The 27,324-nt window shown below is 36.2% G+C and overlaps 8 protein-coding genes and 1 pseudogene across 25 annotated transcripts; 6 read left to right on the top strand and 3 right to left on the bottom strand.

Annotated features, from left to right (window-relative positions):
• Positions 1–607: 607 nt before the first annotated feature.
• LOC104792898 (PRA1 family protein B2) lies at positions 608–1,801 on the bottom strand. The gene has a single exon (XM_010519156.3). The coding sequence runs from the start codon at positions 1,444–1,446 to the stop codon at positions 817–819; it is 630 nt and encodes a 209-aa protein (XP_010517458.1). The 5' UTR covers positions 1,447–1,801; the 3' UTR covers positions 608–816.
• A 427-nt stretch (positions 1,802–2,228) lies between these two features.
• Positions 2,229–4,113, top strand: LOC104792899 (uncharacterized). Its single transcript, XM_010519158.2, has 2 exons — positions 2,229–3,264; positions 3,342–4,113. Exons 1-2 carry the CDS (start codon positions 2,417–2,419, stop codon positions 3,979–3,981), a joined length of 1,488 nt encoding a protein of 495 aa, XP_010517460.1. The 5' UTR covers positions 2,229–2,416; the 3' UTR covers positions 3,982–4,113.
• A 277-nt stretch (positions 4,114–4,390) lies between these two features.
• Positions 4,391–10,233, top strand: LOC104792902 (protein RETICULATA-RELATED 5, chloroplastic). 17 transcript variants are annotated; one of them, XR_015559864.1, is made up of 10 exons: positions 4,451–5,240; positions 5,326–5,455; positions 5,570–6,100; positions 6,268–6,375; positions 6,571–7,119; positions 7,255–7,368; positions 7,508–7,687; positions 8,226–8,270; positions 8,358–8,437; positions 8,964–10,233. XR_015559864.1 is itself a non-coding variant. In XM_010519160.3 (7 exons), the coding sequence occupies exons 1-7, from the start codon at positions 4,612–4,614 to the stop codon at positions 7,652–7,654; spliced, it is 2,208 nt and encodes a 735-aa protein (XP_010517462.1). In that variant the 5' UTR covers positions 4,451–4,611; the 3' UTR covers positions 7,655–7,806. The 17 variants fall into 17 exon arrangements, 1 of the variants encoding a protein (XP_010517462.1); XR_015559872.1 differs by having other exon boundaries at positions 8,969–10,233; XR_015559866.1 differs by having other exon boundaries at positions 7,508–7,677.
• Positions 8,904–9,521, bottom strand: LOC109133371 (cytosolic sulfotransferase 17 pseudogene; annotated as a pseudogene).
• A 49-nt stretch (positions 10,234–10,282) lies between the features above and the next one.
• LOC104792903 (staphylococcal-like nuclease CAN2) lies at positions 10,283–12,512 on the top strand. The gene is made up of 8 exons (XM_010519162.3): positions 10,283–10,695; positions 10,923–10,978; positions 11,068–11,182; positions 11,262–11,372; positions 11,470–11,714; positions 11,821–11,980; positions 12,061–12,129; positions 12,243–12,512. The coding sequence occupies exons 1-8, from the start codon at positions 10,549–10,551 to the stop codon at positions 12,336–12,338; spliced, it is 999 nt and encodes a 332-aa protein (XP_010517464.2). The 5' UTR covers positions 10,283–10,548; the 3' UTR covers positions 12,339–12,512.
• Positions 12,513–12,701: 189 nt separating this feature from the next.
• Positions 12,702–14,911, top strand: LOC104792904 (amino acid transporter AVT6D). The gene is made up of 5 exons (XM_010519164.3): positions 12,702–13,370; positions 13,509–13,661; positions 13,752–13,958; positions 14,060–14,525; positions 14,617–14,911. Exons 1-5 carry the CDS (start codon positions 13,004–13,006, stop codon positions 14,744–14,746), a joined length of 1,323 nt encoding a protein of 440 aa, XP_010517466.1. The 5' UTR covers positions 12,702–13,003; the 3' UTR covers positions 14,747–14,911.
• Positions 14,912–14,963: 52 nt separating this feature from the next.
• On the top strand, positions 14,964–16,997 carry LOC104792906 (amino acid transporter AVT6D-like). 2 transcript variants are annotated; one of them, XM_010519166.2, is made up of 4 exons: positions 14,964–15,305; positions 15,586–15,634; positions 16,163–16,260; positions 16,569–16,997. In XM_010519166.2, the coding sequence occupies exons 1-4, from the start codon at positions 15,257–15,259 to the stop codon at positions 16,859–16,861; spliced, it is 489 nt and encodes a 162-aa protein (XP_010517468.1). In that variant the 5' UTR covers positions 14,964–15,256; the 3' UTR covers positions 16,862–16,997. The 2 variants fall into 2 exon arrangements, with proteins under 2 accessions (XP_010517468.1, XP_010517469.1); XM_010519167.2 differs by having other exon boundaries at positions 14,976–15,305; positions 16,474–16,997.
• On the bottom strand, positions 16,871–19,493 carry LOC104792905 (ribosome biogenesis protein NOP53). Its single transcript, XM_010519165.2, has 12 exons — positions 19,220–19,493; positions 18,790–18,962; positions 18,621–18,675; positions 18,504–18,529; positions 18,310–18,393; positions 18,098–18,208; positions 17,904–17,998; positions 17,694–17,816; positions 17,486–17,608; positions 17,289–17,355; positions 17,120–17,199; positions 16,871–17,041 (listed from the first exon to the last, which is right to left on the bottom strand). Exons 1-12 carry the CDS (start codon positions 19,386–19,388, stop codon positions 17,035–17,037), a joined length of 1,113 nt encoding a protein of 370 aa, XP_010517467.2. The 5' UTR covers positions 19,389–19,493; the 3' UTR covers positions 16,871–17,034.
• A 5,219-nt stretch (positions 19,494–24,712) lies between these two features.
• Positions 24,713–26,611, top strand: LOC104792907 (transcription factor bHLH93). Its single transcript, XM_010519168.3, is given in 5 exon segments — positions 24,713–25,029; positions 25,463–25,594; positions 25,730–25,900; positions 26,343–26,408; positions 26,410–26,611. Coding segments are annotated over 5 exon segments (480 nt in total). The 5' UTR covers positions 24,713–24,951; the 3' UTR covers positions 26,443–26,611.
• The last annotated feature ends 713 nt before the right edge of the window (positions 26,612–27,324 follow it).

The raw sequence follows: 27,324 nt of genomic DNA on the forward strand, positions 1-27,324 counted from the left end.
TAATTTCATTAGTCAAAAGTGAGTACGAACCCTAACTAGCTTCACAATTTGTTGTCAATTTGTCAAACCCTCTCTCGTTACAAGTAGGATAATCTTCTTTACATAAGAAGATATCAAAAACTATTATTCTTTCGATTTAATGGTTAGTACCTAAATGTTTTTTTTTTTATCTCTCACCAATAATTAGAACCCCTTGAGAAAATATTTCACAAGACAACTCATTCCAAGAATATATTTCTTATGTAATGAAGATTGGAAACAGGTCACCTATATTATATCTAAAGAAGAAGCAACTCAATGACTTTGACCCCCCCCCCCCCCCCCCCCCCCCAAAAGAAAAACAATTCAGGAGACCGAATCTTCAATTTGTTTTTGGTAACCGAGAATTTTAGACCGAATCCTCGAACAAAACGTGTATGTATATCAGCGATCTTGTACACCAATGTTGCTAACCATGCAGCTAAACATAATTTATCAGTCTAACCATGCAGCTCAACTAATATGTTGGATGTAGTTTTTACACGAATGCTTACCCTTCAGAAACCATCATCATCAGTTAATAGATAATGTGTTATGAGTCACACTATATTCTTCACTAAATTAGCAATAACAGCAACAAAAGAGTACCAAATTGATTTAAAGTAGATGGGATCTTACAGTGTGAGTGAGGCAATAATAATTGAGAAGTATCCATCTCCAAACTTTCCGAATTGTGACGAAACAAAACAAAACAGAACAAATGCATTCTTTAGATCTAACTCTTACACAGATCTTTCATATTGAAACTATACTAAAATTACATAAAACCAAAAACCATCAAACTCGTCCTGCAACAACAGAAGCAGCAGCAGAGTTACCAATGAACGAGAGCAATCCAGCATTAGCAGAACCCTCTTGTTCATCCAAGAACAAATCATCCGGAACCCTAAACGCACCGTGTAAGCAAACAATCGCGACCCCAATCGTTAACGCCGAGGTTAACAAAGATCCAACGCTCGTCATGAACACAACCACGATCGTAGTCAAAACAAGAGCGAGCAAGGTCTCGCGATCTGAGAAAGTACGTCCGAAGAGAACCAAAGGCTGATCGGAAGATCGGAAGAGGTATAGAAATATCCATGAGCCTAAGAGAGAGAGGAGTACGAGGAGCGAGAACGGATGCGAGAGGAGGGAGAAGGCGAGGACTAAGGATACGATTAAGGAGTAATTGACTTTGAAGTAGGCGAGATTCTTACGGATCCGGGTGAATGAATCGGTGAGAGAGTCAGGTCTAGCGAATGAGCTCCGATCTACGAGTTCTAGCCATGGACGGCGCTGCGAGAGGCTTTCGCGGAGAGAGGAGGAGAGACGCGAGAGGAAAGTCCGGAAGGCGTGGGAATTGATCGGTGGTTGAGATTGAGTAGCTTGCTGATTGGTGACGGGGAGAGTCGCCGGAGAAGATGACATTATTGGTGGTGTCGGTGAGTGTGTGTGTGCGGCGGAGTGAGTATAAATTTTTTCTTGTGTGTTTCCGATTTTAGTGGAAAGTGGAAACTGAAGTCTGCGGCAAAACCGCGTTAGATCATTCTAAAAGGCCTAACTTTAATGGGCCTTTAATGTTGGAAGAAGCCCAATCAAATAAAGTTGGGAGTTAATGGCGCAATTGAGTGGTGATATAACACGAAACCCCTAATAAAAACAGTTTATTCTACTTTATTTTATTTGAAATATTTTTAATTTAGTGTAAGTTCAATCTTCTAGATTTTAGGTTGCTACAAGAAAATAATATACAATGTAATTACTGTAAAAGTATATACAAGTTCGTCTTATGTATTAACTTGCATATCGAAACATATATATAAGTAGATAAGGGAAAAGAAAACATTATCGAGTAGCAGGAACATCGAATAATAATATTCTTCGGCCTAATCAAGAATATTTATTGGAAATTCGGGTTGAGATCCACATATAGAAGAATCTTTAATCAGCACGTACTTTATACATTCAACAAATAATTATCTCCCTTTAAACGGGCTAGCTAATCTATAATCATTCTTCCTTGTACGTTATCCAATCATTTCCAGGATTACTTACTTAATCATTGTTATCTTTTCTGTTATACGTAAAACAACTCATGCTTTTGTATTGAACGATTTGTACACTTAAGTTTATATCTTCCAGACGAAGAAAAGCAATCATTCTCGTTGTTTTATATCTTTCTAATCCAATTAGTTTACTTCTTTACATTCAAACAAAAATTAGTTTACTTCTTTAGCTTCACTTTTTGAAAAAACAGAAGAAGCGAATCTTTCTCTTCCTTTTCTTTTCTTCCACTCATCAAAATGTTCTCTCTCTATATATACATTAAATATCTAGTCTGCTAAGTCCATATACCACACATCTAGAACGACAACTAGATACTCAAAATTGCTCTTTAATGGCTTCTTGTGACTCACCTGATGCGTTTGCTTGGCTTCAAAATCTTCCTCCTCTCTCTCAGTGGAAAAGGAATTCAATATCCATGTGTATTTGCACTCCAAATTCATCACACCCATCTTTGAACTTTTCTCTTACTTGTATTCCTAAATCTCCAAACTTTTTCACCTTCTCCATAGTAGCCAACTTCAAGAATCCTATATCTCTCTTTGTTTCAAAACCTTTCAGAACCATTAACACTAATTCAAATACGTTCCTCAATGAAAATATCATCTCTACCCTATTGATGGGTTTTGTCGACGTAGTTCTCAACTACAACGTCAAGAGAACTTGTTCAATCCAAATACAAAACCTAGGCTCCACTTCTAACCTCAAAGACGTGTTCAACCTCGCGTTCTTCACTTTCGTGTTCCTCATCTGCATCTATGAAGCGCCCACGAGCCTTCGAACAACTTGTCTCAAAACGGTGAAAGATCAGCTAGTAACTTGTAGGTCAAGGAAGGGCTCTAAGTTGCTCATGGTGCAACTAGGCTCTAACCTTGAAGAACAATGGATGAGATCGTTAAATCTTGCGATAACCAACTGGATCATCGAGGTCAAAGCGTTTCAGCATCTCAAGTCTCCTTCTCCATTGTTTTCATATGCTTTCTCGACTCAAGGTTTGTGGAAAGTTCATATGTATTGTCCTCTGGTAGCAATGGAAATGGAGAGCGTAAACAGTGCTTTAAACGACGAGAGATTGTTCTTCTCGCTCAACTATCATCAACTCGAAGGTGTGATCCAATTCAACCACAAGATTTACGTTCGTGAAAAGTGGTTTAACATCGCAGTTAATATTGATAACGTCAGGTACGTAAAATTAATTGTGTGTATAGTAATACTAATGATAAGTACACAAAGTTAATTTGTTCATATTTTATAATAAGGTGCGACATAATTAGACTTGTGAACGAGAAGCTTCTATCGGACCGCGGCATGGGAACAGAGGAAAAACATTTTCCGTCACGAATATCATTGCAACTAACGCCAACGATTCAATCCAACATCTTAATGGTCTCAGTACAAAAATCATCAGAAAACCCATTGACAGAATTCGAAGTAGAGAAAGGCATAGAAGCAGCAATAGACCCACCAAACACGTTCTTTGGACTCAAAGTCTCAGCCAACGAGACGACAACAAAAAGCATGAAGCCATGGAAGTTCGAGGAATGGGTGCATGGTTACAGCGCCAATCTCACTTGGTTTCTCCATGACCTAGACGATGGAAGAGAAGTTTCATCTTCTAAACCGTCGAAGGTATCGAGGATGAACCCTCGAGCTTGGTTCAAGAACCGGTACTCGAGCGCGTTTAGACCGTTCACGAAGCAAGGAGGAGTTGTGTTCGCAGGAGATAGCTACGGGCAAAGCGTATTGTGGAAGGTTGATAAAACGGCAATTGGGAAAGTAATGGAGTTTGAGGTTAAAGGTTGCGTTTGGTTGACTTATTGGCCTAACAAGCATCATACGTTTTATAGTGATACTAGAAAGTTGGAATTTAAGGAGATGCTTTACCTCAATCTTCCTTAGATTGTTTCTTTTCTTACTCTATCCCTTTGCACTATATATTCCTCTAGTTTGTTTCTTTTATTTTGTGTGTGTTTAAAAGATGTAAATTTTGTAACATAATAAACGTTAATTGAACTGGTGAAATTAGAAACCGACATTTTTCTTTTTTTTTTGATAGAACAACAGAAAAATATCATTGTGATCTTGAGAAGAAGTTTGTATCATACACATAAGATACGTGGCTATCTTTATCTTCACGTCGTCTCATATGGAAACATGAATCCCATCACTATGATATTTTTTCTTTTCTTGAAAAGCGTATTATTATCTCTAACCAGATAAGAATTACATGTCAAAACGTTTGTAATGACTTAACCGGCATGGAAAAAAACGTTTTGGTAAAAGAATAACAAAGTCGCATATAGTCCATAGTTTTTATTTCGATCATCGTTATCCATATATTTATATTTTAACAATATTCGTATAATTTGGTGGATACAAGCATAAAATAAAATTTGTGTATATTAAAAATAAAAACAGACGAAAAAACAAGAGCCACATGAGAGATGATGACAAATAATAATTTAAAAAAATGTCTCAATTCTCCTCTTCTCATTCTGGTGAGCGATGCAAAAAGCTGACGTGTAACCAATGAAGCCCACTACGATTGGGCTCTTTGCTTCTCAATCTTCTTCTTTCTCCGTCACGTTTCCGAGCTTCCGCGGCCAGCTTCCGATTAGCTACTTCTCAGCTAACAACCAGAAGAAGACGAAAAACGTCGTCACTCTTTGCCTTCATTCTGATTCCGATGTCTCCTCCTCTCAAATTGCCTTCACTCGCCGCGCAATTCTCGTCGCGCCACCGCTCCTCGCCGCAGCTGCTTCGATGTTTTTTTCTGTTTCCTCAGCCGTCGCTGCTGAGACTATTGCGGAATCAGTAGCTCCTCCTCCTGTTGCCGTCTCTGCTGCTCCTCCTCCTCCGCCTGTTTCTGTTGAGAAGGAAGAAGCGATAGTGTCTAGAATCTATGACGCGTCGGTGCTTGGTGAGCCGATGGCTGTTGGGAAAGATAAGAAGAGAGTCTGGGAGAAGCTTTTGAATGCGAGGATTGTGTATCTCGGTGAAGCGGAACAAGTGCCTACAAGAGATGATAAGGTTCTCGAGCTCGAAATCGTTAGGAATTTGAGGAAGCGATGTGTAGAGAGCGATCGTCAGCTATCTCTTGCATTGGAAGCTTTTCCTCTTGATTTGCAGGAACAGTTGAATCAATTCATGGATAAGAGGTTTGCGTCTTAGCTGTGAATGAATTTAATCTTTGCTTCTCTGTATATTTGCAGTGTGTTCCAATTGTTCTTGGATTGGTTGCAGGATGGATGGAGAAGTATTGAAGTCGTATGTCTCACATTGGCCGTCTCAACGTTGGCAAGAGTATGAGCCTCTTTTAAGCTACTGTCGAGATAACGCAGTTAAACTCATTGCTTGTGGCACTCCGCTCAAGGTAGTCTTACTTTACTGTGTATTTTGGGTGTTAAGATGGTAGCCTTACTGAGAATATGCATTCGTTCTTGTCAGCCTGATGAGAATTAGCTGTTTATTGTTTAATTTGATGCAGGTTTTGAGAACTGTCCAAGCTGAGGGAATCCGTGGTCTTTCAGAGTCTGAGCGTAAATTATACACTCCTCCTGCGGGTTCAGGCTTTATCTCAGGGTTTACGTCCTTCTCACGTAGTTCTACGCTCAATATAAATCCCCTCACACAGATTGTTCCGTTTGGACCGAGCTCGTATTTGTCGGCGCAAGCAAGAGTTGTTGAAGATCATACAATGTCGCAAGTTATTTTACAAGCAGTTGCAGATGAAGGTGGGACTGGTTTTCTGTTAGTGGTGACAGGGGCAAACCATGTGGAGTATGGGTCAAGAGGAACAGGTTTGCCGGCAAGGATCTCGAGGAAGATTCCGAAGAAAAGTCAACTTGTTGTATTACTTGATCCTGAAAGACAGTTCTTGCGGAAAGAGGGTGAATCTCCAGTTGCTGATTTCTTGTGGTATTCTGCGGCCAGACCCTGCAGCAGAAACTGCTTTGACCGAGCAGAAATCGCTCGGGTAATGAATGCGGCTGGTAGGAGACGAGATGCCCTTCCTCAGGTTGATTTTCTTTGATTGCTTTGATGAGACTCTTTCTCTGTATGATTATTACTTACTGCATCTGCCGTTCTTCATTAAACACTCAGTTTGTTCTGCCCTATCTCTTTTGCTCACTTTGCTTTTTATGTCATGAGTTTTATGCTGATAGAATTTTTCCATTGTTCCAGGACATTCAAAAAGGATTAGACCTTGGTCTGGTGTCACCTGAGATTCTGCAAAATTTCTTTGATTTGGAGCAGTATCCTCTTATTTCAGAGCTTACACAACGGTTTCAGGTAGTACAGCCTTTCTGAAAGATATTCCTTAAGTGAAATTTTGTCTTCGAAATTCTATGCTTTTCGCTGAATAATGTGTTAGCTTTTGTATCCTTCCATGGTATATTACGTTTTCCTGTATCTTCTCTAGCCAGAGTTAATAATGGCTTCAACTGGTTAGTAAAACCCTAATTATGATGATCCTCTTTGTTACAGGGTTTCCGAGAAAGGTTGTTGGCAGATCCCAAATTCCTGAATAGATTAGCTATTGAAGAAGCGATATCGATAACAACAACACTCGTAGCTCAATATGAGAAGCGGAAAGAAAATTTCTTTGAAGAACTCGACTATGTTATAACTGATAGTGTGAGAGCATCAGTTGTTGATTTCTTCACAGTTTGGCTGCCTGCACCAACCTTGTCGTTTATTTCATATGCTGATGAGACAATTGGGCCAAACAGCATAGATGCCCTAAGAGGCCTCCTAGGATCCATACCTGACAATGCATTTCAAAAAAGTCTTGGTGGACAAGAGTGGACTCTGAATCTTAGGATTGCTTCAGTTATTGTCGGTGGCTTGAAACTTGCTGGTGTTGGAGTTGTTTCCAGTTTTGCAGCTGTGGGATCTTCGAATGCTTTGTATGCAATACGAAAGTTCATTAAACCAGAGTTGGGTGTTGGTGAACAAGCAAAGAGGTCTCCTATGCTGAAGACGGCTCTTGTGTATGGAGGTTATCTGGGAACATCTTCAAATATTCGTTATCAGGTATGATGATGTGCGGTGCTTTACATCCACATCAATAGATATTATGCTTTTGCATATTAGCCAAGGAAGGCCTTTTGATGAAGATTAATATGCTTTGAATTTTTGCCTCTAAAATCATATTACCTTCAATTGCAGATAATTGCTGGTTTAATAGAGCATCGCATTTCGGACGAGCTTTCTTCTCAACCTCTACTTGTAAACATGATATCATTTGTTGTTCGAGTAGCTAACTCGTACTTTGGAACTCAGGTCAGACTTAGGCCTGTACCATGATCTCTTCTTGACTTCTTTGTCTCTTTTTTCCTTCAAGCCAAACATCTCATATTCCTGTTTTGATTAATTTTTGAAATATCCTTTAATTTCATTGCAACTTTTTCATAAAACGCAGCAATGGATTGATCTTGCGCGCTCTACGGGTCTGCAAACTCAGAAAAGTGTCACAACTTCCAATGAACTCCCCGAGGCGTTGAACCAGTCTACAGTCGAATACAGTACTACTGAAGAAGCAAGTATCGATGATCTCAAGAATCAATGATATTTATGCGGCTGTGCGACTAGGTACCAACTGGTAAATGTTTATAATACCTTTTGATCGTTTGGAGGGAAATGTATATTCATTTGAGTTCTATTTTGTATCGTAGCTTATGGGAAAAAATGATTCGTGAATATAATTTCTTCAATTAGTCACGTTGATTTGCCATGATAGTGGATACAAGAGTTTTTTTTCTTTCATTGTTCTTTGCAACTTTGTCATCAATTCACATGTTTAGTCGGGGTGTATCGTTTTGAACTATACAGTGCCATAAGCTGTAAGCTGACGATACCTTTTGAAGTCAGTATGAATAGGATTGACAGATAGTAAGATGAAGAACTTGCCTGTAGTAATTTGCGGTGATGATGACTTTTGAATAAGAATTTCACTAACCTATTTGCAAGGCAATCTGCAATGGTTTTCACTTGTACCAGGGGAGAAAATGTCGTTACTCTTTAGAATTTACTAATATGAAATATAAACCCAATAACACATAGCTGGAGATGGCATACCAGTTACCACTTTCTTGGTTTCGCTCTTGGAGTCTATCTAACTGGTAGATAAAAAATTTCAGGAATCCGTCTACGTAGATATGTTGAGTACATGTATCATGTAAAAGGTGATTCAGGCCTTTTGTGGTAATGCTTGTTAGTTTCTGATAATGTGATACTACTGTGTCATGCTTTTGGTTTGTCATTTCCAGCAGTTTTGAGACCCTGTTTGATGCAGCAGACAAAGGGTAGTCATCAAAGTATGTACACGAACATTCAATACAATTTGAGGCAGGTACGTTTTGCATTTCTCTGTTGGTTAGGAAATGAATAGCCATCGTTATTTTATCCTAGTGGAACATAGATGTGTGTTATATAAAGGGATATATAAATCTCTGTCATATATGCGATTCGTTTAACTGTAGAATCTGTAAGAATGTAACTTCATATATGTGCACAGTGCACACACCTTCACATTTGTTGAGATTGCATGCTCTTGTTCACGCACATACAGTGTTTAACATCTACTTGCATTATATATTTTTAGTTGCACGTATGGTGAGGAAAATAGGTACATAATGATTCGTCTCATGTACGGTGGTAAAATTAGTTTAAGTATCCATTTATTAGGTTCTCGATGGTTCAAGTCTTGATACAATGTTATTTAGTGAATTCATTCTAATAGGAAATTCTAGGGGATACACGTAAAAATAGTTAACTACGAGAGTTATCACCACCCAACAACGACATAAACTGCATGATTATTGTGAAGCACTTCTATAGAAAATGTTGAGATCCAAACCAGACCCTCTCCATTTCAGGTCAGCAATGTCTTCAAGCTCCTTCATCATCTCTTGTGTCAGATGATTCTTCCAATCTCCGACCATACCTTTCCTGAAGAACATGTCATACTTATTTCCGCTCCAGTGAACTCCCTCTCCTCTCTCTTTGCTTGTACTCCTCAGCTTCTCGAAGCTACACTCTTTCACGATCTCCTCCACTATTGTCTTACACCCCAAGAACTCGGCGATCTTCCTCACGGTTTCTTCCGGGTTTGCTTTCAGATCTTCGTAAGTGACAAACATCACATGGTCTCTTGCTTCCCAGAACTCAAGGACGTGTTCAAAGTAGGGACCAGCCGGGACAAGGCCTTTGCAGAACTCCTCGAAGGCTTGTCGGATCGAGATCTCTGTCCCGAACTTGTTGTTGTGGAGGTGCCAGAGAGAGACAAAAGTGTCTGCTGGGTGGCGAGTTATGTAAATGACTCTGCAGCCTGAGGTCTTGACAGTCTCCGGCAAGAAAGAGAGAGGAAGATGAGTGCTGAAAAGCCTAGGAGAAGAGATCTCTGTTATGTCCTTGGACGGGTTTTCGCCAAACATCTCGATCTCCAAGAAAGGCACGACCTCGTGGGGACTGAGATGATCCAGGTCTTGTATAGAAGATGACGATGATGTTGAGCTGTGTCGGAGAATGGAGGAGGTCAGGGCTTCTCAGCCGTCGTCTCACTTGGCTCGGATATTTACATAATCGGGGGAACCGTCGTAAAGGGAAAAAGAAGCCGGAGAGTGTATCTTCTCGGTTGCAACTCTCACCACTGGCGTCGACTCCCCAAAACGCGTGTAGCTCGAAAAGCAGCATACACTGATGTGTTTGACGTTAGGATTTATGTACGCGGAGGCTGCAGCAAGAAGTACGTATCCACCGAGTTATGGACTGAGGTTTACGACCCAATAACTCAAACTTGGAAGCCATGTTCTTCGGGCTCGCTGAAACGAGTAGGTTTCATGTCGTCTCATTCAATATCGGTTCGAACTAGTTTGGATTATGCCAGAATTCAGTATTACAATGGTCTTAAGCATGGCTTGTATCGGCATTTTTGCGTGTTAGCGACAGGGGAGAACGAATGGTTCATAACAAGGGATGTGATTTATTGGAGTTTAACTCAACTAAAAGAATTGTAAATTAAATTTTGCTCAACTTACTGTAAAGCTTCTTCTTTGGAGTTTAGTTTATAAAGGTGTTTTACATGGACCACAAACAATGTGATTTATTCAACATAAAATTATGTAAATAGTTTTTGTTTTTCACCAACTACTTTTCAATGATTAATCAAACTATTTAAGTGGTATCAAATTTCTCTATTGATTTGTCAACTGTTCAAATTTAAATTGGAATTAAAAAGGGAATGTCGTAAATCTGGAATTATTGATTTATTTCTTCTTATTAGTCAAATGACTTAAACTGAGAGTTAAAGTGTTTCTCTTGACTTAATAATTCAGACAGACTTCAGAGACAAGTGCTCCTTTGTCCTTCCTCTGTAGGATTCTCTTCTCTTCTCTTCTGGTATTAGCAAAGATCGAAGAATCTTTTTTTTTTTTTTGGAATTCCTGAAATTGGGTAAAAAAGATGGGTAACGCGCTTACGTTTCTCTACGGAAAATGCTGCAAACCCACAACGACGGACGAGTCTCTCGCTCCTCACAGCGTCTCCGCCTCTACCGTCGGTGTTTCAGCTCTCGCTCACGATCTTTTCAACTTCGAGAACACTTACCAGGTCTTAATATTCTCACTGAAACTTCTAAGTGTCCTTTGATCTACTTCTTCTGCTTTAGCTAATCAAGTGGTTGAAAAGTTCTGATGACCTGATCTTTACCTGAATTTGGTTCAAAAAGATCTTTAGCTTTAGGGTGGTCTTCAGAATATTGTAACAAAATTTATACAACTGGGTTTTGCTTAAACTGATACATCAGAAATTGATTTTGATGATGTCTTTACTTCTAGGTTCCTCAAGGGCTTGGGAGGTATGTTCAATCGTCCAGAAAAGCTCAAGCAAAATGGTAAAACAACACTACATTAGTTTACATGTTTCGTCTAGTATAAACTATGTGATTTTTGATGTGTGACTCTTGTTTTCCATGTCTATAAGGTATAGAAAGATACTTGAGGCATGGAAGCAAGCTAAACCTCCACCACAGACAGCAGAGGAAGCTACTAGGCTTGTTATTGAGACCTTAGAAAAGAATCAGAAAGCTGATGTTGAGGTATGTTTTTTGAAATGAGTAGCAGCAATAACTACAGATGTTTCGATTCTATACATTGATGAGTATTGGGATATGACAGGGACTTTTGTCCTTCTATGGACTCCCTTTGCCTCACACTTTGGTTGAGCACTCTGCTGAAGCTCCTGTGTCTTTGCCTGAAGGGATTCTTTACGAATTTCAAACGCTTCCGGTTAGTATTACTTTAGTACCAATTATAAAAGGAAAAAAAAAACTCAGTTTTGGGATTTGATAATGTTGCTGATCAAGATTGTGTAATGGAAAACAAGGTTGATCCAAAAGCTGTGGCAGATGGAGACACCATCACAGTGTATGTCAGTATTTCAGAGCCGGTCGTGGCATCTTCTGTACCAAAGGAAGTCAATCTTGCTGCGGTTCAAAGAGCTAAAGCACGCGAGCAGAGGAATTACCCAAAAGCAGATGAATTTCACCAAAAGATCATTGATTCTGGTTACAGGGTACTAAATATTCGGAATGAGGAAGTGCTTGCGCGGAAGTTCAGAATTAGACTAAAGTAAAAAAAAAATCACTCTTAAACCTTTAAGAAAAAGCTCAGTTAGATCACATATTCCATGGATTGTTTGTTAAGTGAAGCTGTTTGGTTATGGAAAAATAAATAGGGGAATAGATGCTCCCGAGAGCCAAATGCCGTTTGGGGAAGAGTCACAACAAGGGCTTCTTAAGATTGTTCAATGGAAAAGCTTGAAGGTGTTAGTTTATGGAGAAGATCAATATGGACGATGCTTAGGTGATTTATACTGCAATGGGATTTTTGTACAGGTAGTAAAAGTAATTTCCTATACTTTTCCTTATGTTCTGATAAAAACTTTGTTGAAACCGTTTTTTCGGTTTTTGTGTAGGAGGAAATGCTAAAAAAAGGTCTTGCTTGGCATTACATAGCTTGTGATAAGCGCACCGTTCTCGCAAAGGCAAGATTAGTAGAAAGCTTGTACTACATTTTTGCAAGTCTCTTGAGTTTAAACGCATTGTATTTTCTGAGTATTAACAGTTCATTTTCTTGTTTGTGTGTGAAATCAATCAGTGGGAAAAGGAGGCAAGGCATAAACGCATTGGTTTGTGGGCTTCTTCAAATCCAGAGAAGCCATGGGACTGGAGAAAGAACAATAGGCGTGAGTAGACATAATTGACTTTGCTTGGATATAAACGCAAACTGAAGTAATCAGCGTTTAAAACATTCAGAGATTTATGATTATTGAGGTTTTTTTTTCTAATCCCATTCCATTGTAAGTGACTTGGTGTGTAACATGTATCCCAACGTTTGATAAAAAACATTATTGAACCAAATAGAAAATTATTATAGACTAGTAACTCTATGAATTATCGACTATCCTGTAACAGACGACGACATGTTGACATCTCACCTACTAGTTCGTGATACTGTGTGAATATCACACAAGTATCCAAGTTTAAAACATGTTACTATACTTTTCTTAAAAAACAAAATATTATCACAGAACAAGTTTTAAAATTCCAAAAAATTATACAAAAGATATTTTGAAGCTTAGAGAAGAAATAGTTAAATTAGTAAGTATATTTTCCTATTAAAAAATTCTATAAAATATACTATATATCATGTTATAGTTTGTGTGTAAACTTTTAATTCCATATATGATATTTTATTATATGATAACGATTCCACGTAAGTAAAATATAGAGGACGTTAACCAATCTTCATCTTCTTCCTCTTCTCTCACAAACCAAATCAAACACATTTTTTAAACCATTTCTTCTTCGCCGGAGAAATTTTTCTGTTAAAGTCTCTTTCTCCGGCAAAGAAGAAAAATGTCTCCTACGATTAAAGCACCTCTCTTACCAAACCAAGAGCCTTCTCCATCATCATCGGAGAGCCATGGCTCATTCGCCGGAGCTGTGTTTAACATCTCAACGAGCATCGTCGGAGCTGGGATTATGTCGATCCCGGCTGCGTTTAAAGTTCTGGGTGTAATCCCATCTATCTCGATAATCGTGATCATAGCTTGGCTCTCCAATGTATCAGCTGGGTTTCTGATGAAATCGACCCTCGTCGGAGAGTCAACGACTTACGCCGGCGTAATGAAGGATTCGTTTGGGAAACCTGGCGCCGTCGCTGTTACGATTGTTTCAATGGTTGTCACTTTTGGGTCTATGATTATTTTCTCGATTATCATAGGTAAAAAAAATTCAATTTTGGTCTTGAAAAAAATTTGATTTTGGTATTGAAAAAAAATTGGGACTTTTTCTCAAACCTTAAAACCCTTTGAGAATTGAATTGATCCACAAGCGATATTGTTTTCTCTCTCTCTGTCAGGTGATGTTCTATCGGGTAATGAAAAGGATGGGGTTGTACATTTGGGTCTTCTTCAAGAATGGTTTGGTTCTCATTGGTGGAATACGAGGTTCTTTGGTTTGTTGTTCATCTTTGTCTTCCTCTTCTTTCCTTTAGTCTTATGCAGACGTGTTGGTACGTTTCTTTTTTAACCAATTCAAGTTTTCATGAAACCTCAATGCATATTGGTTGTCTGATGATTTCATCTGTTGATGGTTTCTGTAGAGAGATTAGCATTAAGTTCTGCAATCTCGTTTCTGCTTGCGCTACTCTTTGTTGTCATAAGTTCGGTGTTAGCGATTATAGCAATCGTTCAAGGGAAAACAAAGACTCCTAGACTCTTTCCAGACCTCAACGATGGTGGATTATCGTTTTTTAGTCTCTTTACTGCTTCCCCTGTTATTGTAACAGCTTTCACATTTCATTTCAATGGTGAGTATCAAGAATTAAGAATTAAGAACCAAGAACCTATCTTCTACTACTGTTGAAGTTTCCTGATTCTAAAGTTATGATTTTGACAAACATTATTGTAGTCCATCCAGTCGGATTTGAACTCAAAGATCCATTAGATGTGCTGTCAGCAACAAGGGTCTCTGTGATTCTGTGCGCTACAATCTACTCAGCTACTGGTCTTTTCTGTTACCTTCTGTTTGGGGATTCCACCATGACAGATGTTCTAATAAACTTTGATCAAAGCACCAATTCTTCCATTGGTTCATTACTAAACGACATTGTTAGAGTCAGCTATGCCATTCACCTCATGCTTGTGTTTCCTCTACTCAACTTCTCTTTAAGAGCCAACCTCGACGAACTATTGTTCCCTATGAAGCGTTCTTTGGTGGAAGACAACAAAAGATTCTTCGGACTCACTTTTCCATTACTGATATCTTGTTTCTTGGGTGCCATTGCTATACCAGACATTTGGTACTTCTTTCAGTTCTTAGGATCAACTTCTACAGTCACTATAGCATTCATCTTTCCAGCTGCTGTTGTCCTAAGGTATATGCAACCCTTAATTCCTCTTCTGTGATTCTGAATGAATCAAGTTTAAATCTCATCAGTTGCTTTGGTGTGTTTTGAAAACTGGCAGGAATGTAAATGGTTTCTCGACTTTAAGAGAGAAGATTGTAGCTTCAGTAATGCTTGTTCTTGCTGTTGCCACAAGTATCATCGCCATTTCGACAAATATATACACTTTCACAGCAACAGAAGAGATATGAAAAGCTTTCAGGAGTCTCTTTTCTTCATCAATTTGTTAAATATGGTAGGGCTTGTGTACATTTATCCTACGTTTGTTTGATGAAACAATCATTATTGAACCAAGTAGTGACATCAAATTTGCAAAACTGTAATGTGATATAAATCAAATTTCTTTTTCTTGCAAAGTCATAAGTGAGAAGACAAACAAAGCCATGCTGAGCCTTATTATATTTTTAGTACCTTGTGCAGCCATTTCACAGCCTGCTCTAAACAACAAGATGCAGCCTCTGCGAAAAGGGTCATGCTTATCAAAATCAGGAAAACGAAAGATTTGCTTTTGGCTACAAAAAGAAAAGGACACAAACCGTTTTGTTTTCTTATGGGTTTTTATGAATAGAGTAGAAACATATGGTGTTAATCTACGGAGAACTAGTAGTCTCTATGATTACATGTTTGTATAAAAAAGGATAATTTTACAGACTATCCTATTCTGACGATGACATCCAATTCTCTCGCGTCTCGTCTCTCTGATGGCGAAGCACGAAGGCAGAACTTTTCAGATTGATATCACCATGCCAGGTTCAAACCAAAATTCTTATACTTTAAGGCCTTTGATTATGATATTCCAAGACCTAGAACCTATGTTTTGGGGATTATGGGGTTGGGTTAAGTTAGGGGATTCACTTGATTTCGTGTCAGATTACTTAGGGCTTTGTTGAGATTTCATGTGTGGCTATTGTGTTATCACTTGACTACTTCACTTGACTGATTGTGAATCGGTGTAGGAGTTGAGATTTTAGGGTTTATGGGTGTTAGAGTTCTGTTTTGTTCATAACCGATCTTTTTTTTTGAATTGCAGAAGGGTATCCATTTGAGCCTCCAAAGATGCAATTTTCAACCAAAGTTTGGTAAGAAGATGATGACTCTTGTTTCAATTTTGTTGTAAGGTCTTAGCTTTGAGCTTTGAGTCTGTGAAAGGAAGTCTCTTTTGCATCTTTTAATAGACCTCAAAGCGTTCATGAGCTTGTCGTATGGACCAATTCGAGAATGATGTTTGCTTATCTCTAATCAAAGTAAATAAGCTCTGAGAAGCTTTGTTAGTTATCTGTAATTTTCTTATTGAGATTGACAAATGTGTAAGAAACTTAATTGCGTGGTACTACAGAAGCTTATAGAAATTGAATCGGTTGTTAATGCACAACTATTCATCTCTGTCATGGGGTAAATGTTTTGATAATATCATAGTTATTTTCTTATAATGTCCTATCTGTAGTCAGAAATTCAATCTCTGCTAAAGTTGTTTTAAAGGGTCACTACTAATGTGGTTGTATGTTAGTACGTTCATGCAATGTGTGCTAATTAAAGGTTTATCTTTGTTGATGATTCATGTTAATCAAAGATACAAGCTTTAAACCCTTGGATTTGTTGATTCATAGGTTGAAGAATTTGGAGTTTATGTCAAAACATGGTCCATATGCTTTGGAGACAGAACAACCATCGGTTAGAAGTATTCTTGTCCAGATCAAGCTTACAAGTAAGTACACCTGTGCTTTGTCCATCATGCTGCAAAGTAGTCAGATACATTTTTTTTTTCTTTGTTATATCATTAATAGCTGATTTTTGTTAGATTTAGATGATAGAGCATAAAACTATTATCATCACAAAAGATATCTTTGAAGTGTTCCTTTCAGAAATTTCAATATTCAGTGGTGTAGTTGTTGTGTAAACTTAATTGCAATTATGACAGTGGGCACTGGCCAGTGGGCAATATGTATTTATTACGATGCACGTAACTAATATAGAGGACGTTAACCAAATCTCTTCTTCTTTTACCAAACCAAGAGCCTTCATCATCATCATCATCGGAGAAAGAGAGCCATGGCTCATTCGCTGGAGCTGTGTTTAACATCTCAACGAGCATCGTCGGAGCTGGGATTATATCCATTCCGGCGGCGTTTAAAGTTTTGGGTGTCATCCCATTTATTTCGATAGTCGTGATCATAGCTTGGCTCTCCAATGTATCAGCTGGGTTTCTGATGAAATCGACGCTCGTCGGAGAGTCAACGACTTACGCCGGCGCGATGAAGGATTCGTTTGGGAAACCTGGCGCCGTCGCTGTTACTATTGCTTCATGAGCGATTAAATTTGTCGCAAAATCTATTGTTTTCTTTTTCATAAACTCAAAATTTGACAACATTAAAAACAACTGAATGTTTAAACACAAGATTATGAGTCGATTGAGACAGTATTTGTTCTTGATTTCTACCAAAAGCTTTTCCCAAATAAGCCTCAGATAGTGAGAAGAGTTCTAAGACCTGCACAATTCATGATCATAGTAAGAACTCAGCATAATCTACTTTGTTCACTGTACAGTCATTGCTGTAAGAACTAACCTTCTAATGTTCTTCGAGGGCACAAGTATTCCTCGCTTCTCGAGGCTCTTGAATCGATCTCTTGCAAGAGTGCAACATGCCTATCAAAATTAAGAGAACGACTGTTTCAGTTTTTTGCCACTAAGAAATTTCACAAGGACCAAAAACGTTGGATTCAGGGAACACAGACCTTCAGTTTACGAAGTGACCCAGTCATCTCTTCTGTCAAGAGGACTTGAACTGGAGGAGCCTCAAATCTGAAACAAACAGTCAGTTGACTCAGTATTCCTAAATTCAATTTTCAGAACTGCAAAATTATAATTTGACTAGAATGAGCTTGAAAATGTAAGAAAATGTATAGGTGTAAAGAAGGATTTAGTTTCATACTTGTACTTTCCCAAACGAGGAGGACGTATCTTCAGCACTTCCTGCTTGGCGACGACCCGTCGTAAATGTTTATTCTGTTTATCCTCATCTTCTCGGGCTATTTCTTTTAAGATATTGGGTAAGCTACAAGGTAAAACAAGATTTTGTGTAGGTGTGATTTTACAAGTAATCAGAGACATCATCAAGATATATTAAAATCACAAAATACCTGTCAATTTCCTTTGAGATCTGCTTTTTAGCCTTTTCCTTTGTCTCTTTTTTAAGCAGAGCCTTTTGCCTACATCGCTTATTTAATTCCACGCGGGTAACCCTCTTTGTTTTTCTTGCGAAACTGCAGTACAAGAATTTCAAACACATGAAAATAGTAAGTAAACAAAATATAATAGTACTGTCTTCCAAGAATTAGAGAGCTTCTTACTTGTTCCCAGCCTCTGACACTTCATTCTCAACGTCTTCTTCATCATCTTCATCTTCACCATCACCAAGACTTTTGTCCACTCCAAGAAAGTACCTCTGAGATAGTAAATACAAAAGCCGTATGGATTAAAACTATCAAATACAATGCTCATCTTTCCATTAATATATTGATTACAAAACAAGCAAAAGACTCACCTCATCTTCACTGACTTCATCTCCATCAATAGTCAGAGGAACAGGTGCAGGCCCTAACTCAGTTTTGTAAACTTTCTGCATTTCTTGAGCAACAGCTTCAGCCAACATATCCTGCAAAAAAACGAAATGAATGCAACATTCACACACAAGACTAGGATGATAAAACAAGCTCGCTCAGATCTGTAAAACTTATTTAATAATGAATAAAATACCTGGTGACTTTCAGTTGTAGGGTTGTATGAGCATCCTGGATGTTCAATTTCTACTGCTGGAATAATTGAAGGTTTTTTGAAAATCTGTAAACAAGAAAAGATTCTAGCCAACTGAGTAACTGTCTCGAACAAAACAAATTCTCCATTACAGAAACAACAAAAGCAAACAACTTCAATTACAGGAGACACATTACCTTTCTAGGATTGGTCTCATGTTCTCCTGCAAGTATTTTTTTCGAAACGGAAATGTTAAATCATGACATAGAAAAAGTTATGATTAAGAAGCAACAAGAAAGTAAACATTAACAGACCTTTATTATCATCATCCCACAAGTCTACCATTTCAGAGGAATCGTCACCAACATTCTGAAAAGAAAGACAAAACATCATATGAAATAAGCTCTCCAGAACAATGTAGAGACGACGAACAACAAAAATCTTATAAAGCTAGAAAATCATATCATAAAAAAAAAAACTCACCTTTTGAACTTGTTTAGATGTTTTATCTTCTGTAACGACTGTTGCCTTCTTACTTTTCTTCAACTTTGGCTTTGAAGATGGCACTAACTGGACAAATGGGTTCTTCTGCAAAATACTGTCACAACGGAGCACTCTCTCTCTACGTTTCTCAATCTTTCTCTTAACCGGAAGGTCTGATACGCAAAATATCACATTCAAAATCAAATTCACGAACAAAAAAATAACTCTTTTTTTGCATTCTAAAATATCACTCCCATCCATGAACGTTCTCATAACTCCCATCAAAACTAATGAAGCAGCTAAATAAGTAAGCTTTATCAAACAAACACACTAAAAAGGCATATTTCATTACTATAAAACTCAATTAAACTTCAGCTGAGATATGAGGACTCAAACCAAGCTCTAAATATTAAAGGGCAAAGGAACAAACCATGGGATTTATCGACGTGGAAGAGGTCCTCGCTGGGAGCAGCGGAGAGGTTGCCGCCGGAGAGAGCATCTCTGGTAGACTTCTCAAAGAAATCTTCAATGTCCTCAGTGCTTATGTTAGCCCTCCATGCTTTTTTCCCTTTCCTTGAAGTTTTCGCCTTCTTCCCCATTTTTTTTTTTTCTCTGTCTCTCTCTCTCTACCGGCGGCGCGAAGGGAAAACGAAAGAGAAGGGAAAGGAGATGGTTGAAGAAGAGGACACTAGGGGTAAGTAAGTAGGGCTTACAGATATACTTTATGGGCCTTATGTAGCTCCATTTCCCTCTAATGGGCCCATATCATCAAACAAAACATTATTTCACTATAATTATCGCATGATTTTATTTACTGTAGTGATCGATTAGATATATATAAAAAAAATCTAGCAGGTAATTAAAAAATATGTGAGAGAATTAACGAAACCAAAAATTATAAGTTTCATACTTTCATGGTTATAATTATTCCATTATTTAATACATCAATCATATTTTTTTCTTCATTCGCATAGATAGATATCATGATGATATTACCATCCGAAAAATACATAGTAATTGACTTATTAAGTCCTTGTGCTTTTTTTTATCAAGGAAATTGCTTTTTCAAGTAACATCATGAATATTTTCAATCTGTGCATTCATATGAATATAAGTCTCGGATAATAATACCTTCAAAATTATTCTGCAACTTGATTTGACTTATATTTTAACCTCTTTTTTTTTTTTGTCTTCTATACTAACTTTATTAACATGTACGGTTTTTTTCTGAACATTATACGGTTATCAAATGAGCATAATTAATTAGAAACACATAATCATATATTGTGCTATCCAAAATTTGAAGTCATTAATCTCAAAGAGAGTAATTAATTAGGCAGTCGTACGTTATGTAACCTGTCTTCCAAGAAAACGAAAAAAAAATGCATGTTTTGTGAAAAAGGATGAAATCAGTTCTTAAGAATAGATTAAATTGGCGTCACGGCACATCGGACACCTGATTCCAGTTTAATAAAATAAACTAGAGCAGATGTTTGTTAACGTGTGTTATCACTTCTTCTCTCCCATTTTTGTGGGATTCCAATAAATAAGTTTTGAAAAAAATCTTGGTTACAATTAGTTTATAATTAGGAATGCACACGATCACGCATTATTTACATGTAAAGCATATATGTAGTCAAAAACTTAATGATAAACGCGTTTGTTTTTCGTCTACTGTATTCTGATATATATTTATATGAGGATGTAAATGATTGAGCAATGTCTATTATTTGATCAAAATACTATACCAAATATCGAAAATAAAAGAGTTGTTTTAAAAATCAAAAAAAAATGAGTGATGTTTGATAGCACAAAGCCGCCCCCGTGACCTAATTCTCATTTGATTCTTTTGTCACATTCAAGAGGAGAGTGGGGTAGATCAAATTGCTAAACCCTGACTACAACATATTATTGTAAATTCTTCTTAAGATATGTTCAATTTTATTTTGTCCTTTTGGTCTCATCTGAATCCCACGTATGGTCCATCCAATATGTTATATCTTGGAGTTTAATTAATGAGTCGTCCTTAACATTGATGTGCCAACATAGAGATGATATACAACGAGAGATAATGTCACGATGATCGCTAGACACTTTTTAATCAGACATGAGAAATATAATTTACAACGTAAACTGATTAGCCTATACTCTTTTAACATTATTGACATCAAAAGAAAGACAACTCTTTTATTATAATAGTTTTCTTAGATCACTGCCAGTTGTTCAAAAACCTAAGACTCTATATTTCAAATATATCATTAAATTGGTATGATAACAAAATATATATTTTGTATCGGTATACCAAATCTTTTTTTACAAAAATTTTTTTAAAAAAAAAAAATTCTTATTTTTTGGTAGCTATGTTAAAATTTATTCTTAATCCACAATAACTTTAAAAGTTCTTGTTTTTTTTTGTTTGTCTTCAAATTGATTAAAATTTATAGAATACCTTTAGCTTGAGCTGATAATGACTATAGTGTTTCATAAATAATTTGTATAAGTTGGACGTATAAATTTACAAGTACAATCAGAAGCCTCTTCCTAATACGTAGGAAATAAACCAATGATCGTTTCGCAAGTGGAACTACTGAGTACTGACTATGAATATTGAATTTCATTAATTTCGTTTGTAAGATGATTTTATGTGCGTATTGTAAAACCAAAATGATACTAACATCAATTGTCTCGGGCAAGAAAATATAACTCATATGGAGGAGAAGACAAAAGAGATATAGCTGTCACAAACACGAGACTCTTTTACAAATTTTATTTTAAAATATATATTTACATAATGACATAAAATAAATGGATAATATGATAGGAAAATACTTGTCTTTCTAAAATGATCATATCTAAGCCAAAACTTTTAGAAGCGAAACGATGACAATGCAACTCTCTGTAGCCATTAGAATTCAGATGTAGATAGCGACTCCTTTCTTTTTTTTTTTTTTTTTTTTTGACCTCTGACTCCTTTCTATAAATATACAGATAGTGTACGTTTACTCATATTATTTCACATATATTTTGATTTAATTTCCAGTCAAAAAAATTATATAACATTGAAAACTAATAGTATATATATTACGGTTTGCGAACATGTATAATCCAACTACATTATGTATAGCCGGCGGTGAAGATAAAGTTTATACATAGTGGAGTATAAACCGAGCAACAATATGTATAGACTCCACTTTTCTTTTTTTTGAACAAACAATAGTGTATAGACTCCACTATGCATATATTTATCTAGATACAATATGCATGTATTACCTCTCAACTACGTCATGTGTTAACTAGTTACACTGTGTATAAGAGTTTGAACATGTAAATGTACAGAAACCCATATAACACGAATAAATTGATCTTTCTAACTACACTTGACTTATATGTAGCTTAATTTCGTCGACTTGGTTCATAACGGTAGACTTTTCCGTAGAAATATTATTTTTGAAACAAAAGATTTTGTTTGTAAAAACTGTTTAATAGTTTATCATAGATACTTACTCAGATTATTCTTTATCTTCAACTGCAAGAGATATTAACATTTAAACTTTTGAAATCGAAATATATGTGTGTGTGTGTGGACATTGGATTAGGAATATATGAGTATTGTTGATTGACACTCAACAATGGTTGTAAAATCTGTTTTTTTTTTTTTTGGCAAGTTTACAGTTATAGGTTAAGCTCTTTTGTAAACCTCACATTCCATGTTAATGATATTCACATTCCTATAGAAACAAATTGGATTTGGAACCATGATGATGTGGTGTCGCGATCCGGTCCAAGCCAGTCAACAACAATCATCAATTGTGATTATGACTAATTTATCAAATTTATATTACTGATCAGCTGTGCTTTAGAACGATGAAATCGTTAATTGTGTCTACAGAAATATTTAATATAATGTATATGATTAACGCTAAATGGCTTGTTATCATGACAGCATACATAATTTAATTGTTAATTATGTATATATTGCACCTACCATATGACAAGCGGAGGACTACGAATCAAAACTCTACCATTCGATTTTAATTAATATGTATATAATATATTGCAATATATGGAACCATACACATGGATAATAATAGTGTAGACGAGAGGCGGAGAAAATCAAGGGGTTTGCACCAAACCCTAAAATAAAGAAGAAAAAGAAACAGAGCGTATAGGAGGAAGATGAGGAGAGGAATTAGTAAAATGTCCAAATGAATGAAGCTATAGACGTAAAAGAAAAAGGGTTTGATGAAGCAACGGGACTTGTGTGTAGAGTGTTGTTTTGTTGTGATGATTAATTGGCACACATGTGAATTGGTGGGTACGTTTGTTTGTCCGTCTCCTATATAGACAATGTTCTACATCTTATACCATTGCTAATATATCCAACCTTATATACGTACATGTATCTATACGCAGCTTACATATACGGACAACATCGTATAATTATACATAAGGATGCTGCGCGCGAGTAACTTGATAGATGTGTTTTTTAGATTGATCCATCAAATCATTCTATATGTAATGTGAAGGGAAATTGTTAGGCATCAACCTTTATAAGATATATGTGTTTGAAAGATGTGACTTAACATTGGTGTTTGTTCAAAAATAGGATTTGTATTATTGTTAATGCATACATGCACATGTATACGCGGTGTATACGGCATGCAAATACATTTATCTAATGTATATACATATAGACAGAGAAAGAAAGAGAGCGCGGTAGAGAGGACAAGGAGAGAGATGAGGAATAGGTGAAGAGAGAGGAGGATATATGTGTGGGTATTTGTTCATAAAGATCCCCGTGAGGAGTGTTTGGAGGCATTCCAAAATCACAACTAACATTCTTTTGTTTGCTTTTATCCTCACCTTCACTTCTTTCGATGCTCCCAAAATTTTTATTTTCGATTACTTTTAATATGCATTTCACAAATATTAATTATTCCCCCCATATATCACGAGCTCATCATTCCCTTTCTCGTCCCATTTTATTTTTACTTTCACTATCTATTCAATTATCCTATTATAAGATTATTCAAGTGGCGCATATATATATAACCGCAACCTAGTCCACAAGTTCAAATGATTTGTTCTTGTTGTTGCAATGATAACGAATTGGTAGTAATTTATGGTACTTGCATGTCTTTTATTTCCCCATTGAATATAATTAAATTCCATGAAAATAAGAGATGGTGATGCTAATTTATGCTATTCAGTTTAGATATGTATATATATATATATATATATAGTGAAGAAAATTACTTTGAGTTTAGAATTTATAGTTAAATGACTAGCTTGCTATATGTATTTTTTTTTAAAAAATATTAGTATATATACATACATGATAAAGTCCTTTTTGTGATCAACATAAACTTTTTTACATGATTTTGAAGAGTACATCATATGACCAACATGTTTCTTAAGAAAATATATTAGTATTCCCTATACACATACATAAAAAAGTCCTTTTCATGATCGACATATACTTTTTTACATGACTTTGAAAGTGTACATCATATCAATATAAGCATATAAATGGAGTTTTGTAATCATTTATCTGTTCTATCGGTTTCCAAAATTTAAGGCTGGCGATAGTTGTTATCAATTATCGTGATTTTCCTTGGAGGCGTTAGAATAGTATTTAGACACAGAAGAAACTAAAATCACATCAATAAATACAGAGTAAATCATTTAAAGCGTAGTTCATTACAGTGAGAGTTTACCGTCAATACACATTGACGATAAAAACATTGATTAATTTACAATATTCAAGTTGGTAGGTAAAAGGTAGAGACACGTATACGTATATTTATACGACCATTTATATGATAGAAATATTGTATAAATATAAGATAATATAATCATATAAGAAAACAAAAATAAAAATTGGATCGAATATTAAATAGAATATCGTCTATTGAGACATAGAGGCAAGCAAGTAATTCACGAGATACAAATCGGAGTTGTCCGTATATTATATTTTGTAGCGATCAAGAGAGACTAAGGCAGACATGTGAGAGGGGAGAGTATCCTATAAACAATTTTAATCTAAGATCTCTGCTTCCTCCCTCTCATATATATATTTACACATTGTTCCTCTATATATTTATAAACAAAGTCGAGGAAGCTCAATACGAAAGAAGATGCTAATGAAAGCTTAGAAGAAGAATGGTTTCGAGAGAACAGAAGAGAGGTTCTTTGCAAGAGAAGTTTCAGTTGCTTCGTTCGATCACTAATTCTCATGCTGTAATTATCACATCACCCTCCCTCTCTTTCTTTTTTGATTTTGTCCGACGGAGAATAAACGCAATCATATGTATACGCATATAAATCCTATTTTTAACACACACATGCGCGTGCACACACACAATCTTAATCGATCTATATATAGCTTTGTGTTTTCACTCAATCACAATTTCGTCCCTTTGGATCATTTATATTTGAATCCCTTTTGATATTTATATTCAAGTTTGCTTTTTATTTATTTATTTGGCTAATCACTTGATCCTTTTCTAATCATATATAGAAGATCACGTATGCTATTGCAAACAGGATATACATATTTGGCCAACTTATGAATTGAGATGGATTCTCTCTTTTAATTTATGGTACATCGATAATTCTAGCGATGTTGTATATACTACTAATATGTGTGTGGGCACACGTGTTTTGATGACAGGAAAACGATACATCGATCATAATGGATGCATCAAAATATATCCAAACGCTTAAGCAGAAAGTCGAAAGATTCAACGAAGGCCCTACTGCAGAGCAATCTTCAAGCGAGCCCACGGATCCAACGACACCAATGGTAAACAATCACAAACATACAGATATAATGTTTCCTTTGGATCCGTTATGTACTTAATTAAGTACGTACGTAGGTGATTAATATTGTGTGACAGTGTTGAGAGATTCATTAAGATTGGGCTTTTTTTTTATATAGGTAACAGTGGAAACCCTAGAAAAAGGTTTTATGATAAATATACTCTCAGGGAAGAATCAGCCAGGGATGCTTGTTTCGGTATTAGAAGCCTTTGAGGATATTGGGCTTAACGTTCTTGAAGCTAGGGTTACATGTACCGACTCCTTTAGCTTGCATGCCATGGGAGTCGAGGTAATTAATCTCATCACCACACCTCATATATATATATATATATATATATATATCTGTATACATTTATTCTATATCGTCGTTAATTAAAATGATTTGCGAATATATGATTTGGACAATGTTTGTATGAAGTTCTTGATACAAAAGAGCTAGCTGATTCTGTTTTGTCCAAAAAAAAAAGAGTGCTGATTCTACAATGGTGTCATCATATGAATTTACGAAACTTTATGTGGTTTCACTTACTTTATTACATACATTGAAAATTAATGCCTGTGATTTTGCTGGTGCAAATTTCAGAATATTATAAATTAAAGTGGGCAATCTCAACACACACACGCACACGCATACAAAATATAAAAACATGTGTTGTCTATGTCGATATATGTGTGTGTTGGCATGAATAATATATTTGATGATTACGTCACTGTTAATAATAAAAATGTAGAATGAAGAAGGAGAGAATATGGATGCTGAAGCAGTGAAACAGGCAGTGACAGATGCAATGAGGAGCTGGCTGGGGTGAAAGCAATGATCCACAGATCTAGATTGACCCACTTTTTTTTTTTACCTTTATTTATTTCTTATTATACAAAATATAATAACACAATTTCTATAGTATTTTTGCTCCTTTTTTTTGTTCTGTCCATCTTTGTAGCTCTGAATCTTCCCCTAAAAAGGGATAATGAAGAAAAATCAGTGGTATGTTTCTATATATATTTCACATATGCAAATAGAAAATACGAATTCAATATATAGCCAGTACGTATATATTAGTCACCAAACTGATACATATCAACCGAGTACAGTTAAAATTTTCTTCATATGTTAGATCAGAATATCATTTAGAGAAAACGCTCAGAGCATTGTTTCTGAATTCAGTAGACTAAAACTTTAATTATTTTGGATTTGGTCAGATGATATTAATTAGTGAACTTATTTTCTACTACAGAAGAAGACAAGCATTTCTTTGTTCACGTGACCAAAATAACTCCAGAAAACCTGGAAAGTAAAACGTATCCGTTCTACACATTCCATCCACTATTACTAAATCACGACTAACTATTAAGTGTGATACTTTGGTTTACTTAGCATAAGGCAACTCATGTTTTTTTAAGGGGGTTCCTCAATCCTAGCGAACTAGGTTCTATTCTTACCAAATTAAAAAGTTTCCAATTTTAGACCGAATGAATCTTGAATTTTATAAATACTTTAATTTTTTAATACAATTGAAGAAAACGTTACAATTGAATCCATACCAGATCAAAATGAAAGATAAGTTTAAAAATGAAAATCTATAGCGGGTCCGGATCAAAACTTTCAAAATAATGTTTCGATCAAAAACTTTGATTTCGAACGGAACGGAAACAACCTGAACACGTACGATCCATAGTAAAATTTTATTTTATATTGGTTACTGTGTTGATAAA

This window comes from Camelina sativa, chromosome 6, assembly GCF_030686135.1.
Source record: "Camelina sativa cultivar CO46 ecotype springtype chromosome 6, ASM3068613v1".
NCBI lineage: Eukaryota > Viridiplantae > Streptophyta > Magnoliopsida > Brassicales > Brassicaceae > Camelina > Camelina sativa.